Source organism: Macadamia integrifolia, chromosome 8, assembly GCF_013358625.1.
Source record: "Macadamia integrifolia cultivar HAES 741 chromosome 8, SCU_Mint_v3, whole genome shotgun sequence".
In the NCBI taxonomy this organism is placed as follows: domain Eukaryota; kingdom Viridiplantae; phylum Streptophyta; class Magnoliopsida; order Proteales; family Proteaceae; genus Macadamia; species Macadamia integrifolia.
In genome coordinates this window covers 7556102-7569274 of record NC_056564.1, presented here as the reverse complement: position 1 = coordinate 7569274, position 13173 = coordinate 7556102, and the positions used below count along the sequence as shown (strand labels likewise).

General features: G+C 36.6%; 2 protein-coding genes across 7 annotated transcripts; both read right to left on the bottom strand.

The window, feature by feature from the left end:
• Positions 1-250: 250 nt before the first annotated feature.
• Positions 251-6515, bottom strand: LOC122086953 (heterogeneous nuclear ribonucleoprotein Q). Of its 5 annotated transcripts, none has more exons than XM_042655879.1 (9): positions 6388-6515; positions 4224-5021; positions 4027-4143; positions 3263-3403; positions 2568-2738; positions 1799-2006; positions 1519-1694; positions 1213-1298; positions 251-671 (listed from the first exon to the last, which is right to left on the bottom strand). In XM_042655879.1, exons 2-9 carry the CDS (start codon positions 4671-4673, stop codon positions 536-538), a joined length of 1485 nt encoding a protein of 494 aa, XP_042511813.1. In that variant the 5' UTR covers positions 4674-5021; positions 6388-6515; the 3' UTR covers positions 251-535. The 5 variants fall into 5 exon arrangements, with proteins under 5 accessions (XP_042511813.1, XP_042511815.1, XP_042511812.1 ...); XM_042655881.1 differs by having other exon boundaries at positions 4224-5007; XM_042655878.1 differs by having other exon boundaries at positions 4224-4707.
• Positions 6516-9530: 3015 nt separating this feature from the next.
• LOC122086480 (replication protein A 14 kDa subunit B-like) lies at positions 9531-12951 on the bottom strand. 2 transcript variants are annotated; one of them, XM_042655293.1, is made up of 5 exons: positions 12736-12951; positions 12458-12604; positions 12078-12228; positions 10402-10663; positions 9531-9924 (listed from the first exon to the last, which is right to left on the bottom strand). In XM_042655293.1, exons 4-5 carry the CDS (start codon positions 10658-10660, stop codon positions 9860-9862), a joined length of 324 nt encoding a protein of 107 aa, XP_042511227.1. In that variant the 5' UTR covers positions 10661-10663; positions 12078-12228; positions 12458-12604; positions 12736-12951; the 3' UTR covers positions 9531-9859. The 2 variants fall into 2 exon arrangements, with proteins under 2 accessions (XP_042511227.1, XP_042511225.1); XM_042655291.1 differs by having other exon boundaries at positions 12078-12604.
• Between the last annotated feature and the right edge of the window lie 222 nt (positions 12952-13173).

Sequence of the window (13173 nt, the reverse complement as noted above, 5' to 3'; positions counted from 1 at the left end):
TTTTTCTCATTTTCTAGTCTCATAAATTTGTATTGATTATTCACAAACCCAACAAAATATTTTCCAATTGATACATCATCAATATTGTGCTTTGGGGCATCACAACATCCAACCATTGTCCACACAAGTATATTTAATGTCGATTACCAAATGTTTTTGGGGTTCAGTCTACTTCCGAGTATAATATACGATTTCTTCCGTAATTTTGTAGGATTCATGCAGAATAATTTCCCCTTGAAACCAACCCACAGGCAGTATCAACACAAAAATGAATTAACAATAAAAATAACAAGCTGTAGCAGCTAATGACTTGGCCTCATGGGGGTGCAAGTAATAATCGAGCTCACAAAATGTACTACATGGATCAGGTTTGTTAGATTCAATCTTATGGTTCAGTGCCCCTACACTAATGGCACTAGCAACCCAGAAAAAACCCATTCCCCCACCCCCACCACCTGCCAACATAGCTGTTGCTGCATCCTACGATTGGAATAAAAACTCCTCAACCCTTCCAGACAGCCCCCATCGTATCAAATCAATACGGCCGATATCTACGCCCACGGCCACCATCACCACTACTCTGCTTCCCACCACTTGAGCTTCCACCACTCCTGCCACTGTTTCTCTGCTGCTGAGCAGGTGGGGTGTGCGGCTGTGCTCCAGGCTGTTGCCTGCAATGAGCGAACACAACAGATTATGAAATATGTACTGAGCAAAGAATTTCGAAATTGGCACAGAAACTGGCTATTGATGAAAATTTAGAATTTCCAGGGTAAACAGTGTCAATTAGGCCTTGCTAAGGAAGCTGAAAGTCACAGAGCACCTCCAATTCCACAAACAGATGTCTTGAAAGTCACAGAGCACCTCCAATTCCACAAACAGATGTCTGAACCCTTTCTAATCATCTTACTTGCGGTAGGATGGTTCAAAACTTTTGAGAAATCCAAGGTTTTCAAATCCACAGGCAATCATATCAGAAAATGCATTGCTTTTTCAGCACATGATCAAATGACTTGTGGATTTCAAATATTGGTGGGGAAAGACTGTAAACCATGGGAATCAGTTCCACTGTCCACATTGTACCAGTCAAAGTTTGTCTAGCTTTCTGCATCTGGCAATGTCCCATTGTCCAGAATATAGGAGCTACCAAAGATGCATTTATTCATGGAGCAGTAAAGGATGTGAATTGGAGGACTTGAAATTTGTGCTTACAGGACATATCCAATCCGTCCATCAGGCAAAAGCATTGGCATCATCGCCATGCCAGCAGGAGTAGGTCCCCTGCCATAAATCAAAGGCTGCAAGAGAAAAACAGTATCAGAATAGCAATAAGAAGATCCAAGAGCATTTCAACCATCCAACGGTTTATTGTTCAACAAGTGCATCATCATAAATAAGCTAACAAGTAACTTTTGGGTGGAGTTCAAGATGTATGGAGAGTGAAAAGACAAAAAAAAAAGGGGGGGGGGGGGATGGGACAGGGGAACACACTAATTGTTGGGCAAAGAGGCATGTCACCTGTGCAAATCCTGCAGTACCATACCCAGCACCAAGCGCACCATAGGGACCCCCAACCAAACCATAACCAACACGAGGTGGATAGGTTGGAAGCAAAGCTGCTTTTTGTGAATTCACTCCTCCATCAGCCTTTCGATCTGATTGTGGTTTTGCAAGAGAACACTCCAGCACTTGTCCTGTTGATGAGGATAAACACATCATCATTTATAAGGCCACAATTTTTTCCTTTTCTTTGGTTTGGGTGGGGCAGGGGGAAGCAGGTAAAATATGAGGGTATCACCATCTATTTCATATTTCTCTGTGTTGTTCAGTGCCTTCATGGCACTTGACCTCTCAGCAAAATGAACAAAACCAAATCTGCTCTTTTCCTGTCCAGACTTTGCAGGTGGCAGCACTACTTTTGTAATCTCTCCATGGTATTCGAATAGTTCCCTTAGCTTATCCTGTGTTATGTTCTTTGGCAAATTCTTCACATATACTGCCTTCACCTATATGAAAAACAATAGACTAAGCCAACTTGAAGAGAAGAACAGACTCCTCATTTAATTGGGGAACAAACCCAATCCCAAAAAAGCAAGAACCAGGAAATTTGACTCCTGTATCTTGATGATGATTGACTACACGTGGAGGCATTGGAGTTCATCTTATTTCTTTCAAAAAATATCTATATCCTCTGCTGAAAATGAAGACCAAGACTGGAGTTTCATGGAAAAAGTAAGCAATTTATTGGTCTAATAAACTCAAAAGCCTTACCATGGCATAACTCGACTGCTGAGTTAAAAGGGCCTATTCTATTCAATTCGAGAATTAGCCCACTATGACGACTCTACTGCATTAATACAAAATAAAAAAAATAAAAAAAAATAAAAACTTTTTTTAATCTACAACATTCGTCTCTAGGAGAATATTCAATGAGATGATGATAACCATAAGATCTATCATTATTCCATGAATCCTTAGCAAATTCTAAGATCAGTGGTAGGCATGGTCCTAATAAACAACCATCAACTATTCCAGTGAGACAGACAAGCCATATATGAAAGGAGTACCTGTGAAGAAGAAGCAGACTCATTCTTAGGGTCAGCCCAACTCACAGTTGGAACATTACTATCTAGCTTAAATTTTGAGTTTGACATCTTCTGCCTTGAATATTCAGCACAAGCATGGTTATAATATTCAATGAAAGCAAAGCCACGGTTACGGCTGGAGTTCTGTGGATCCTGCAATTACAAACAAATAAAAGAACAAGTCTTAAATTCAATACATCACGACCAGAATCACTAGTAATAATAGACATACAGCTCCAAAAAATGATGTACAACAAAAGAAAGTGTAAATTTCACCCAAGGTTCCGAATGTTCAGGGAATCTACCTGTACAGTCTCTAGTGTTTAAAAACTGCCACATACAAATGGTATCAACTGATGCAAACAGTTGATGAAAAAATGGCCCAAGCTTCAAGATCCATCAAAAGATTCTAATTGGAAGGATACAGTTCAAACATAGTGCTCCTTTTTTTTTTTTGGGTGGGGGTGAATTTTTATCATGCATCAAACCCATCAGTCAAATAATGGAAAAACGCTGTGGTACAATCTGATTTGAGATCAGACCATCAGGACCTTATAAAACATTGGAATTGTAAGGATGGTTTAACCATAATGTTTTAATATTTTTAAGTTGGATCATTCAATTAGCATTTTAAATCACAAAAAAAAGGGTGACAAGTACACAACAAAAGCATTAACCTTCAGCAGCTCCACCGAATTAATTCCAGGACCGATCTCTGTCACTATCTTTCTAAGATCCTCCTCCATCCAGCTTTTAGGAACATTACCAATGAATAGGCGATGCTTTGCTTGAGACGTTGAACACTTTATCTTCCTTCCCTGGAAGTTAAAAGAAAGAACAAATAAAATTGAGAACTAATACAACCTTCAGTTGAAACGCCAGATATCACTGGAAAAGCCACAGAATAAGGTATGTGGCAGCCTCATTGATACAAAAGAATCTTCAAACCTCAAGTGATGCCTATTTACCTTGCTCGCTTCCACAATAGGGTATACAATAATTAAATAAACAGAACTAAAATTTGCTATATGAAGTGAAATTCAGTAAGCAAGCCATGGAACCAAAAAATCCCACGCACAATATATATATATATATATATGTATATGTATTCTCCTTCACTGGACTTGTTGGCCATAGCATATTGACACTTTTCCTGCTTACAGGACCTTTAAATTAAATATTATAAAAAAATTGAGAGGATAATTCTATGATATTGCTGTCAACAAGAAAACCCTACATTAAAGTTAGATCAAACAACAGTGGTATGCACAACTTATTCCTCTTCGATTTCAGCAGTCCCCCAGAATCAGTACCCAAAAAAGAGGAAAGACTCATACTTGAGAGAGTGACAATACAACAAATGGTGATATTAAAACTAACTCAGAAAGAAGCTGTCAGAATAAAAGTTGCACAACAGAACATAACAATCGGGCTCTAGTACCTTCAATTCTTTGTTATTCAGCTCCTCAATGGCGTTGGAAGCCAATTCTTTGGTTCTGAAGGTCACAAAAGCATAGCCCTTATTCTCCCCTGAATCTTTATCTTTCATTAGCCTAACCTGTTATGCAAATATCAATGCAATCAGTTCACCATAGATTATATCAACATAACACTATCATAACGAACCAAAGATCTTACCTCAGTGACTTCTCCAATGGGCTCAAAAAAGCTCCTCAAATCCTCCTCGGTCGCATCATGAGGAATACTACCAATATACACTTCAGAGCCATGAGGAGGAAGAGCAAGAAGTTCAGCATGTTTTTTTATTTCATCCTCATCCAAGGCCTTGGTAGTTTTCATCTCCTCATCACCACTGGAGCTTGCCCGTGCATCAGATCCATTAGCAACGGTAGCCTCTTCCTCCTCTTCTTCCTCCTCCTCCTCCTCTTCTTCTTCTTCCTCTTCTTCCTCTTCTACCTCTTCCACTTCTTCTTCTTCTTCCTCTACCTCTTCGTACTCAACCTCCTCCTCCATTGCCTCCTCAGTATCATTATCTCCATCAAGATCTACTCGTTCTTCATGTTCATCTGGCTTTTCGGCTTCAACTGGCCTTTGAGTTGCTGCAGCATTTGCTTTCGCCCTTGGCATCTTATGTATCTAACTAGATAGGTTTGCAAGACAACTGTGAAGGAAGCAAGGAAGGCAGAAGCATTTGCAAAAGGAAGTATACAAATATGGATAGGTGGAAACAAAACGAAAGGCCAAAAGGAGTAGCAGAGTAAGAAACTCAATTTTACCCATGCCATGAGAAATGGATCCAAGGAATTTCAGTGAAAGATTTCTAGTAAAGGGGTGATAACAGTAGTAAGAGCACTAATAGAGATAGGCAAGAGATGTCTGAATGATAATCAAGAGGATGATAATGCTCAACAGGTGCAAAAAAAATAAGAAATGAATATCTCGAAATTTAGATACCAGGCAACTGCCAAACAAATTCTGGCCAGTCAATTAAATATCAAAATTCCGGAACAATGCATTTTTTCACAAGAGAAAAAAAAAGGGGAGAAGAAACAAAAAGCAGCAGTATAAGAAATAAATATCAAATCAACAATTTAAAAAAGAAATAAAGGACTAATTTGAAATAATTTTATTGACTCAACAACAGGAACATGAGAGAGCTTCCCAAACACATAAACACACTCTTAATAACAATCAGCAATTAGTTGCCACTTTACTACAAATATATAAGAGAAGTTCAATGCAGCTAAGTTTATGATTTTATGGCATTGGTATAATCTTGTTTTACCATGAAATAAAAAGGAAAAATCTGAAATATGAATACATAAATAGGGGTACACACCGCACATGACACCAAAGAAACAATAATTTTAGTTTGAACATCACTCATGCTATATTCAAAGTACCCTACAAAGGGGCAGTATTGAAGGAGAAATCTTCCAACCACCGCAAAAGTTCGTGTCTAACCTTTTCTTTTGCTTTACCCGAGTTGGGAATGCAAAACAATAGGTTGACTTATGAACAACTTCCATATCTATACGTACAATACTCTCATCCTATGATCCTAATATCCTTATTCCTATTAAGATCCTTGAAGTGTAGTTCAAAGAGGAATTACTTTACACAGATCACAATTGATATTAAAAAAAAATAATAATAATAAGAGAAGATAATGTATTACATATATATATATATATATATATATATCTTAGAAACCATATTCTTCCATCAAAGGTTTAATCCTAGTTTTCAATGAACAATAAGTTAAAAACTAATGGGCAATAGCTTCATTTATTAGCACTGAAGTCACATCAAGTTATATGCCTACAACTTATATTTTCTTTGACAGAGTTTCAATTAAATTTCTTCCTACATTCCTGACCCTATATTTTGAAATGGTGCTTTTATCAAGAAAATCATCCATAAGTATCATCTTAATCCATGTTCTGAAATGCAGATTGTTGTAATTGGTCGAATTTCATATTTTCCTTAGAGTCGTAGTCAATCAAATAACGTTAAGTGTTTATGAGTCCATATCCTCTACGACTAAAAGCAATCAAAACCAATGAAACACAACCAATTCTTCCACGAGTACCAACTGATTCATATCACGGAACGATTTCAAGTTCTTCCTAATAAGTAATAACAACTAAAACAATCGGAGCAAGTAGCAGGAAGCTATTCTTACACAGAACTATGCAAATGGAGAATACGATAAATCAGGTGGGACGCGAAAATAACGAAAAAGATATCTATCCCAAGAAATCGCTAAGCACGTATTAAGATATGATCGCTGAATTGAGAAGAAAGCTTGGTGAGAGAGCTAGGGAGAGAAGAAAATTACCAGAGCAATGCTTGCAGGATTTGATTCGGAAGGGCAAAGCTTCGAGGAAAATATCTTAGGAAGGTAAAAGACCCTTTCTGTAACAAAGCAAACCCTAGAAACAAGTTAGGGTTTCGAAGTCGGGCGTCGACACGACACTCAAACCAAGGTTAATATATTTATTGGGTCTTGGGAACCGGGGCTGGCGTAAGGGCATTATGGTAAACTGAATGCACTGAGGTTTTCTTCACTATTACGAGTTTGCCACCACCATGAATCACGTGTAGTGAGTAATTCGTTTTCAAAAATTAAACAAAAGTTAACCGGATACCAACCGGTCCCGAAACCGATACCAATATGTAAAAGTCGTATTGGCCATCGGACGTTTTTCGCATTCTGATACTAACATTTTTTGAACATATATTTATTTGGGATCAAGGGGAGCCCCTGAAATATTATTGAAAACAAGGGGTGACATAACCATCTTACCCAACACAAATGACAGAAGAACTCATACTCTCATGGCAAAACCAAAAGCCCAAAAGTAGAAAATTATATTTAAAAAATCGATCACCTAGTTTTATCTTTCCTAATGATTCGACTAATCTCTCTAGGAAAAGTTTGGTCATCGAGATAAATTCTTTAAAATAATAGACTCTTCTCAACCATGCATCTTTGTATTTTCAGCTATTAGTCCCATGGTCTTAGATTTTCTTAAACTTATTTACCAAGAGAAAAAGAAATACATAGCTTTATTTATTTATTTTTTTTTTTTGAAGAAATAAGATGGATTAGATAAGAAAGTTAACAATCCTACATTTAGGGCCCGTTTGATAACATTTCAAGAAACGTGTTTATGTCTAGAAATTGCATAAATGGAACAAAAAGCGTTTTATAAAACTGTTTCGTTTCACTTGCTTTTAGAAATAGAAATTGAAATTTCTACCTATTTATGGTTCAAGAAACAACAACGCGCAAAACAACTAGTGGTCATTCTTTCACTAGTTACTATCGACTTCTAGAAACATGACTTATCAAACACCTTCAATTTCGTTTCTGTTTCTAGAAATGGAAATTTATGTTTTTATCGTTTTTTGAAATAGAAAAGACAAAAACGTTATCAAATGGGCCCTTAGTGTTCAGGGCCTTTAGCGCCCAATGCTTCAAAAGACCTAAAGACCTACTTCCTTACTATTATTTACACAAAAAGTGAATGTTAGATAGGATATGACCCATTTCCATTCTCCAAGCAAATGTAGCCCATGGCATAGATATTAAAGTATCAAGTTCCTCTAGGTCAGTCAAAATACTATCCATTTCCCATCCTTTCAAAACAATCTCCCATAACCCGATCAAAAGTCCGATTGCCACTGCATCAGTATTCTCTCCTGTCATGAGACTCATGACAAAATCAGAAAGAGAGAGTAAGCAACAAGAATGAGAAAAGACTGATACACTTGTAGAAGTTCATAGCTTTATTTTACTATTTGATCAACTATATTTGGCTTGAATCTTGACACAAGGACCTTGAGATATACTTGTCTATAAATATCAGCCACATCTACCCTATCAAAATAATAAGAAGTATGTATAATAAAGATCCCTTCCTTAAAATCTTAAAAGAAAAATTGTTTGGTTAGAAGTACAATAAAGGTAAAGAAAATTAAATTATGCATAAATATAGTGAGGATGGTAGCATGGATTTTGATTTTGGCCATGTGATGGTCCTTCGTTTGCTTTTCTATTGGCAAATGCACTGGAGCAATATCCATGTGACCAAGGAGCGTTATTTTTTCCTTCTATTCAAAGATAAAAAATAAAATCAATGAGCAGACACAAGTCTAGCAAAAAAAAAAAAAAAAAAAAAAGGCATGGCAGGTGCAACTATGAACCCAATGCCCCAAGAAGCAAATAAAAATGGTAAGAGAAAAACAAAAAAATCTTTGAACAAATTTGGAAGATTGAAGTAATAAGAAAATTATGCAATTTAAGGTGGCCAAACAACTGAATTAGACCCAAAATTGATACTTGCCTTATGCATGGTTTCTTCTTCCTATTCAATAATTTGGATTTGCCCGATTAAAATACATGTGGTAAAAATGAGGGAGGATGTAGGAATAGTATTACATATCTACCTCGCCGGACCTACATCTTTTTTGCCCATAAAAAATAAGGAAAAGAATACTCTTTAGTTACGCGGTCTTTACATGAGCAGAGGGCCAACAAAGGGGCACACATGGGCATCAATAACAGTGGAGGTATCATTTTGCTCCACTTTATTTCTAGGCATAGGGGCCTCACCACCATGGAACAACTTTTGCCCTAAAAATAATGACAATCAAAGGGAGCAATTATGATATTCCGAAGACTAGAGTCAGTGAAAATGAAGATAAAATAGTCAAATTGAATAACTACTTGGCTAAATGTTTTAGTACTTCAATAATGCGTCGAGATAGAGTATACAGGGAAAACCCTCTTTGGATGTCTCCAACCCCAAGGAAAGAGTTACATGTATATATTTATATAATATATATATATATATAAGCCTACTACTTCAAAGAGATGAAAACTAGCCTCACCCACTACATTTAAAAGAAAAATTGAAACTCTGATGTAGCTGTAACTTTATTTTTCTTTCCCCTCTCCCATTGTTTATCACCAATCCAAACATGTAGCATGTCTGAACTCATTTCTCAGAAGAAAAAGAGAAAACAAAGACATTAATCAAGGAAAATAAAGATTTTTTTTTAATCAAACTGCATTATCAGATACTTATTAATCACGGATATCAAAGATTTTTTCTTTTTATGTTTTTTTGGAAGAAGGTAGATATTATTAATTGCAATAAGCAGGGAACACTCTCTAATGCTAAAAGATTAAGATGGGATTAATTCCATGATAATAAAAAAATGCTGAATTGCTTCAAAATACAGTTTCTCTTTAATAGATCTCACTTGTACCCATTTTCCTCATTTCATTCCCCCAACTTTGGAAATCCCTCTCCCTTCATCCTCAAAACCCCCGCAAAAGGTTTATAGTTAAAATTCATTCCTATTTAACGATGTTTTAAAACATTAGATCTAATAAAAATCCACTTAGAAATATACCTAGCTGAATTCTGCTTTGAATTTACAACTAAATAAGCATCATTGCCAAAATCATCATGAAGCATTGATAACTATAGAATTAAAATTTCTAGTATGGAGCAACTTTAATAATGTTCACATAATCATTAGGCAAATGATCTTCGATAAAACAGGAGTTTAACCACACAATATGCCCACAGTACCAAGAAACAAAGGTTATTGTATTTCAAAGTGCAGCAAACAAAACTGCTGTTACCATACAAGTTTATACTAGATACTGAACCAAGCCTCCAGTGGACAGATTGTAGTTGATTCAATCCCTTAAAAGTGTACACTGTTGTATTGTGATGATGATGAAGCTGGTCCTAGCTTGCCAATCCTATCTTCAATAATCTTGATGCATCTCCCTAGAGGAACAAACTTTTAAATTCCCCATTTGCAAGTACACATAGCCGATTGAATGAATTGGTATCTGAAGAAAAGAGAGAGAACTCAGACTAACTGACAGAGGAGTACGACCAAAGAATATACAAACAACTAATTATAAATTCACCATCTACACTGTCTATAAAGGTATTCCAGAACTAATGATAAATCCCACAAGGGTGGGAATACACCATTCAAACAGGCACCAAATGGAAATAGCCAGTATAAATTCTATTAAGTCATCTTCTGGTATAGGAGATTCCTAACGTTGGCCAGCGTGAACCTTTTAATATTGGTTCAACATAATAAATAAGCATCTTTCACAATGCTGAAACTAAACAACTTCCCCCTTTTAATAAATAAGAATGAATCTGAATGAAGAAGACTTAGCACATTGGATGCAAGGCAAAGGCAATTTAATCAACAAAATGAAATAAAAATAAAATGTATAATCATCCGAGTAACTCAAATTTTGCAACTAGGTTGGTTTGCAAGAATTGTAGAAGGGGAATAAAAGTTATACCAAATGTGTCACCAAAGTTGGTCCATGTTTCTGCATTAATGGATTGGTTAATGTCAGCAATACCAATAACCTCAACAAAAGTTGTCAGAGGTAAAGGTGGTGGACTGCCTTTTATGACTAATTGTTGTTCATCTGCAGATCTCCCAATTATGACCCCACCATCAGTTCGCACTATTTGAACCACTGTCCGAACTTTCCGTCCCACATACATGCGCAACAACTCTGCATTGACAAATACCGCAGGGCTAGATATATCCATATCCTAGAAAATACATCAAGTCATTAGGAAAAAATGATGGAGAAAATTGCACATTCACTTTGATCAGAGGCTGCTTTTTACAATCTTTTATGTTCCAGAGATGTTTAACTTTTAACGGCCTTTCTGATAAGCTCAGTAAATGGTGCTTTAAGAAAGCCAGAAGATGACAGTGACTGCATGTTATGTTGCATTGAATTTGTAAACCAAGAAGGGCAAGTGGGAATTCACAATCAACCTCAAATTCTAAAGACTTGGCGGTGTCAGAGAGAGAATTGGGACTTGCCTATGAGCTTGACAAACTAGTTGCCTGTATTTTCATAATCAGTACTTCGTTTATGTTAGATAAAGAAAATCATAGAAACATAAACTGTATCCAAGAAAAAGAGATCCAACAAGTTATGGGCAAAAATTCTAGATCCACTCAGGCTCCAGCAATATCTTATCCCACTCAAAAAAAAAAAAAAAAAAAAAAAAAAAAAAAAATCTCCAAGATTTGAGAGTTAGAACAGTGAGTAAAAATAAGACTAAATGTAGGGTTGATAAACCCACTAACAACCATTTGGAACTCCAACCATGCAAAATATATTTCTTCACGAACATTAGGAAAATACTGAGATATAAATCAAATCATTCACTTAAAAGATCTTAAGACCATTACAGTTGGAATTTTTTTTTGGGAAGAGGACAGAGGGGGGGTGGGGGTGGGGGTGGGAGTGACAAGTCTTTTTTTTATCATAATGCATTTTTCATATGGTACTTTCCAGAATTTGAAACTCCCAGAGTTATAACCACCTTCAAAAGAAAAAAAAAAAAAAAAAAAAAAAAAAAAAAAGGGATTCTACACTACAACACGAACCTATCAGTCTAGATAACAATAACAAAGATATTATCATGTCTGGAGGAAAACAGAGTATTGGTATAGCTAGTTGATCTACAAAATTGAGCAAGAATATTCAAAGAAAGGGAGAAATCCATCATGTCTATCCACATATTTTCGTGTCAATGATGGTATTAAGAAACTCCAGAAGGATTAATCACAACCAGTTTTTTATCTAGAAAACATCATGAAAACCATCGTTTGGAAATCATTCAACAACAAAATACAAAACAAAAATCCCAAATTTCGAACAAAAAAGAGAGGGCATTTACCACTAATTACATAGAGAAATGAACTTAAGCTTGCAAGCATTAAAAACCAACATAGTAGGGCAATATGCTTACAACATCCACTGGATTCAATATCTAACGAGTACAACTAAGTAGCGTGGGTTGATAACATAAGAAGAAGAAGAACATTGTCAGCAAGCCATCATCGAACACAGTACAAACAGAAACATCAATGGATTGCTACCGGCATAAGTGCATAACCACACGTAAGAATTGGATTTACCCAAACAGAAAAAAGAAACGGTCTTACCTGAACGAAAATTCAACAGGAAATTTGGTTAAATTAAGATCCGAAGCTCTGATGCTTCTCCCCAGCAACGAGAGATTTCCCTTGAGAAAACTTCGACCGTCGAGGTTACCGTCTAGTTTCCCATCTGAGTCGAGGCTTTCTTAGTATCGAGCTGAGAGGCGGGAAAAGGGTTAACGCCCTTAAGTATTTGTGAACTTTGGCGGTAAAATGAAACGCAACTGCCTAGTACTAAAATACGCAAGAGGGATTTAGATATTTGGGTATCGAATCGGGATTGGGGGGATGGGGATCGGGATCGGGATCGGGATCGGGATCGGTTTCGGCCAATACCGAAAAAAAACCTGAAAAATAGTGAGGGTTAAAACAGAACGTAATCGAACCTAAAGCTTTTTCCAGGACCCGAATAGGAGAAGAGTTTCAGATCCAGGTCTGCCACATTGACTTTTTCTATCACAGATACTTCACCGAGGCTGCAAAATGGGGGTTAACTATTAAACCCTGACAAATTGATGGCGGAACCAAATTACCTGCTTCAAAAAACCGAAACCCAGTGGGATTCACGATCAGAAAGTGAAAGATTTGCAAATGGGGAGAAAGAACAAATAGAATTAAAGATTTACAAGGAGAAGAACAAACAGAAACTAAAGACCAAACAAACCTTATTTGATGGATTGATAGATCTTTGGGTTTCAGAGTCCACTGTGAAGACTTGAGACGAGCGATCGAGTGTTTTTTTAACTTAAAAACGAAGAAATTTTCCAAGTTTTTGCAGATTTGAGGAGCAAAGAGGGAGAAAACGATCATGGAGGTGGGAGGTAGGTTTTCTGCGTGAATCCCATTTTTCCCCCATTTTAAGCGATTTACCTAAGTGATCCGTATCGGCCGATCCGGATAGGTAACCGATCCGATGACTTATATAGTTATTTCTATTCCCGTCCTGTCCTATGTCACTCCTCTCTCTCTCGAGTATGGATAAAGGTTCTTTTTTGCACAAAAAAACAAAAGAGTAAAAGTTCTTTCTGTGACGATATTGCCCCTCTTTTCGAATGCAAGAAGTTGTATACGCTTAGGGTAGTTTCGTAGTTCTAAAAGGTAA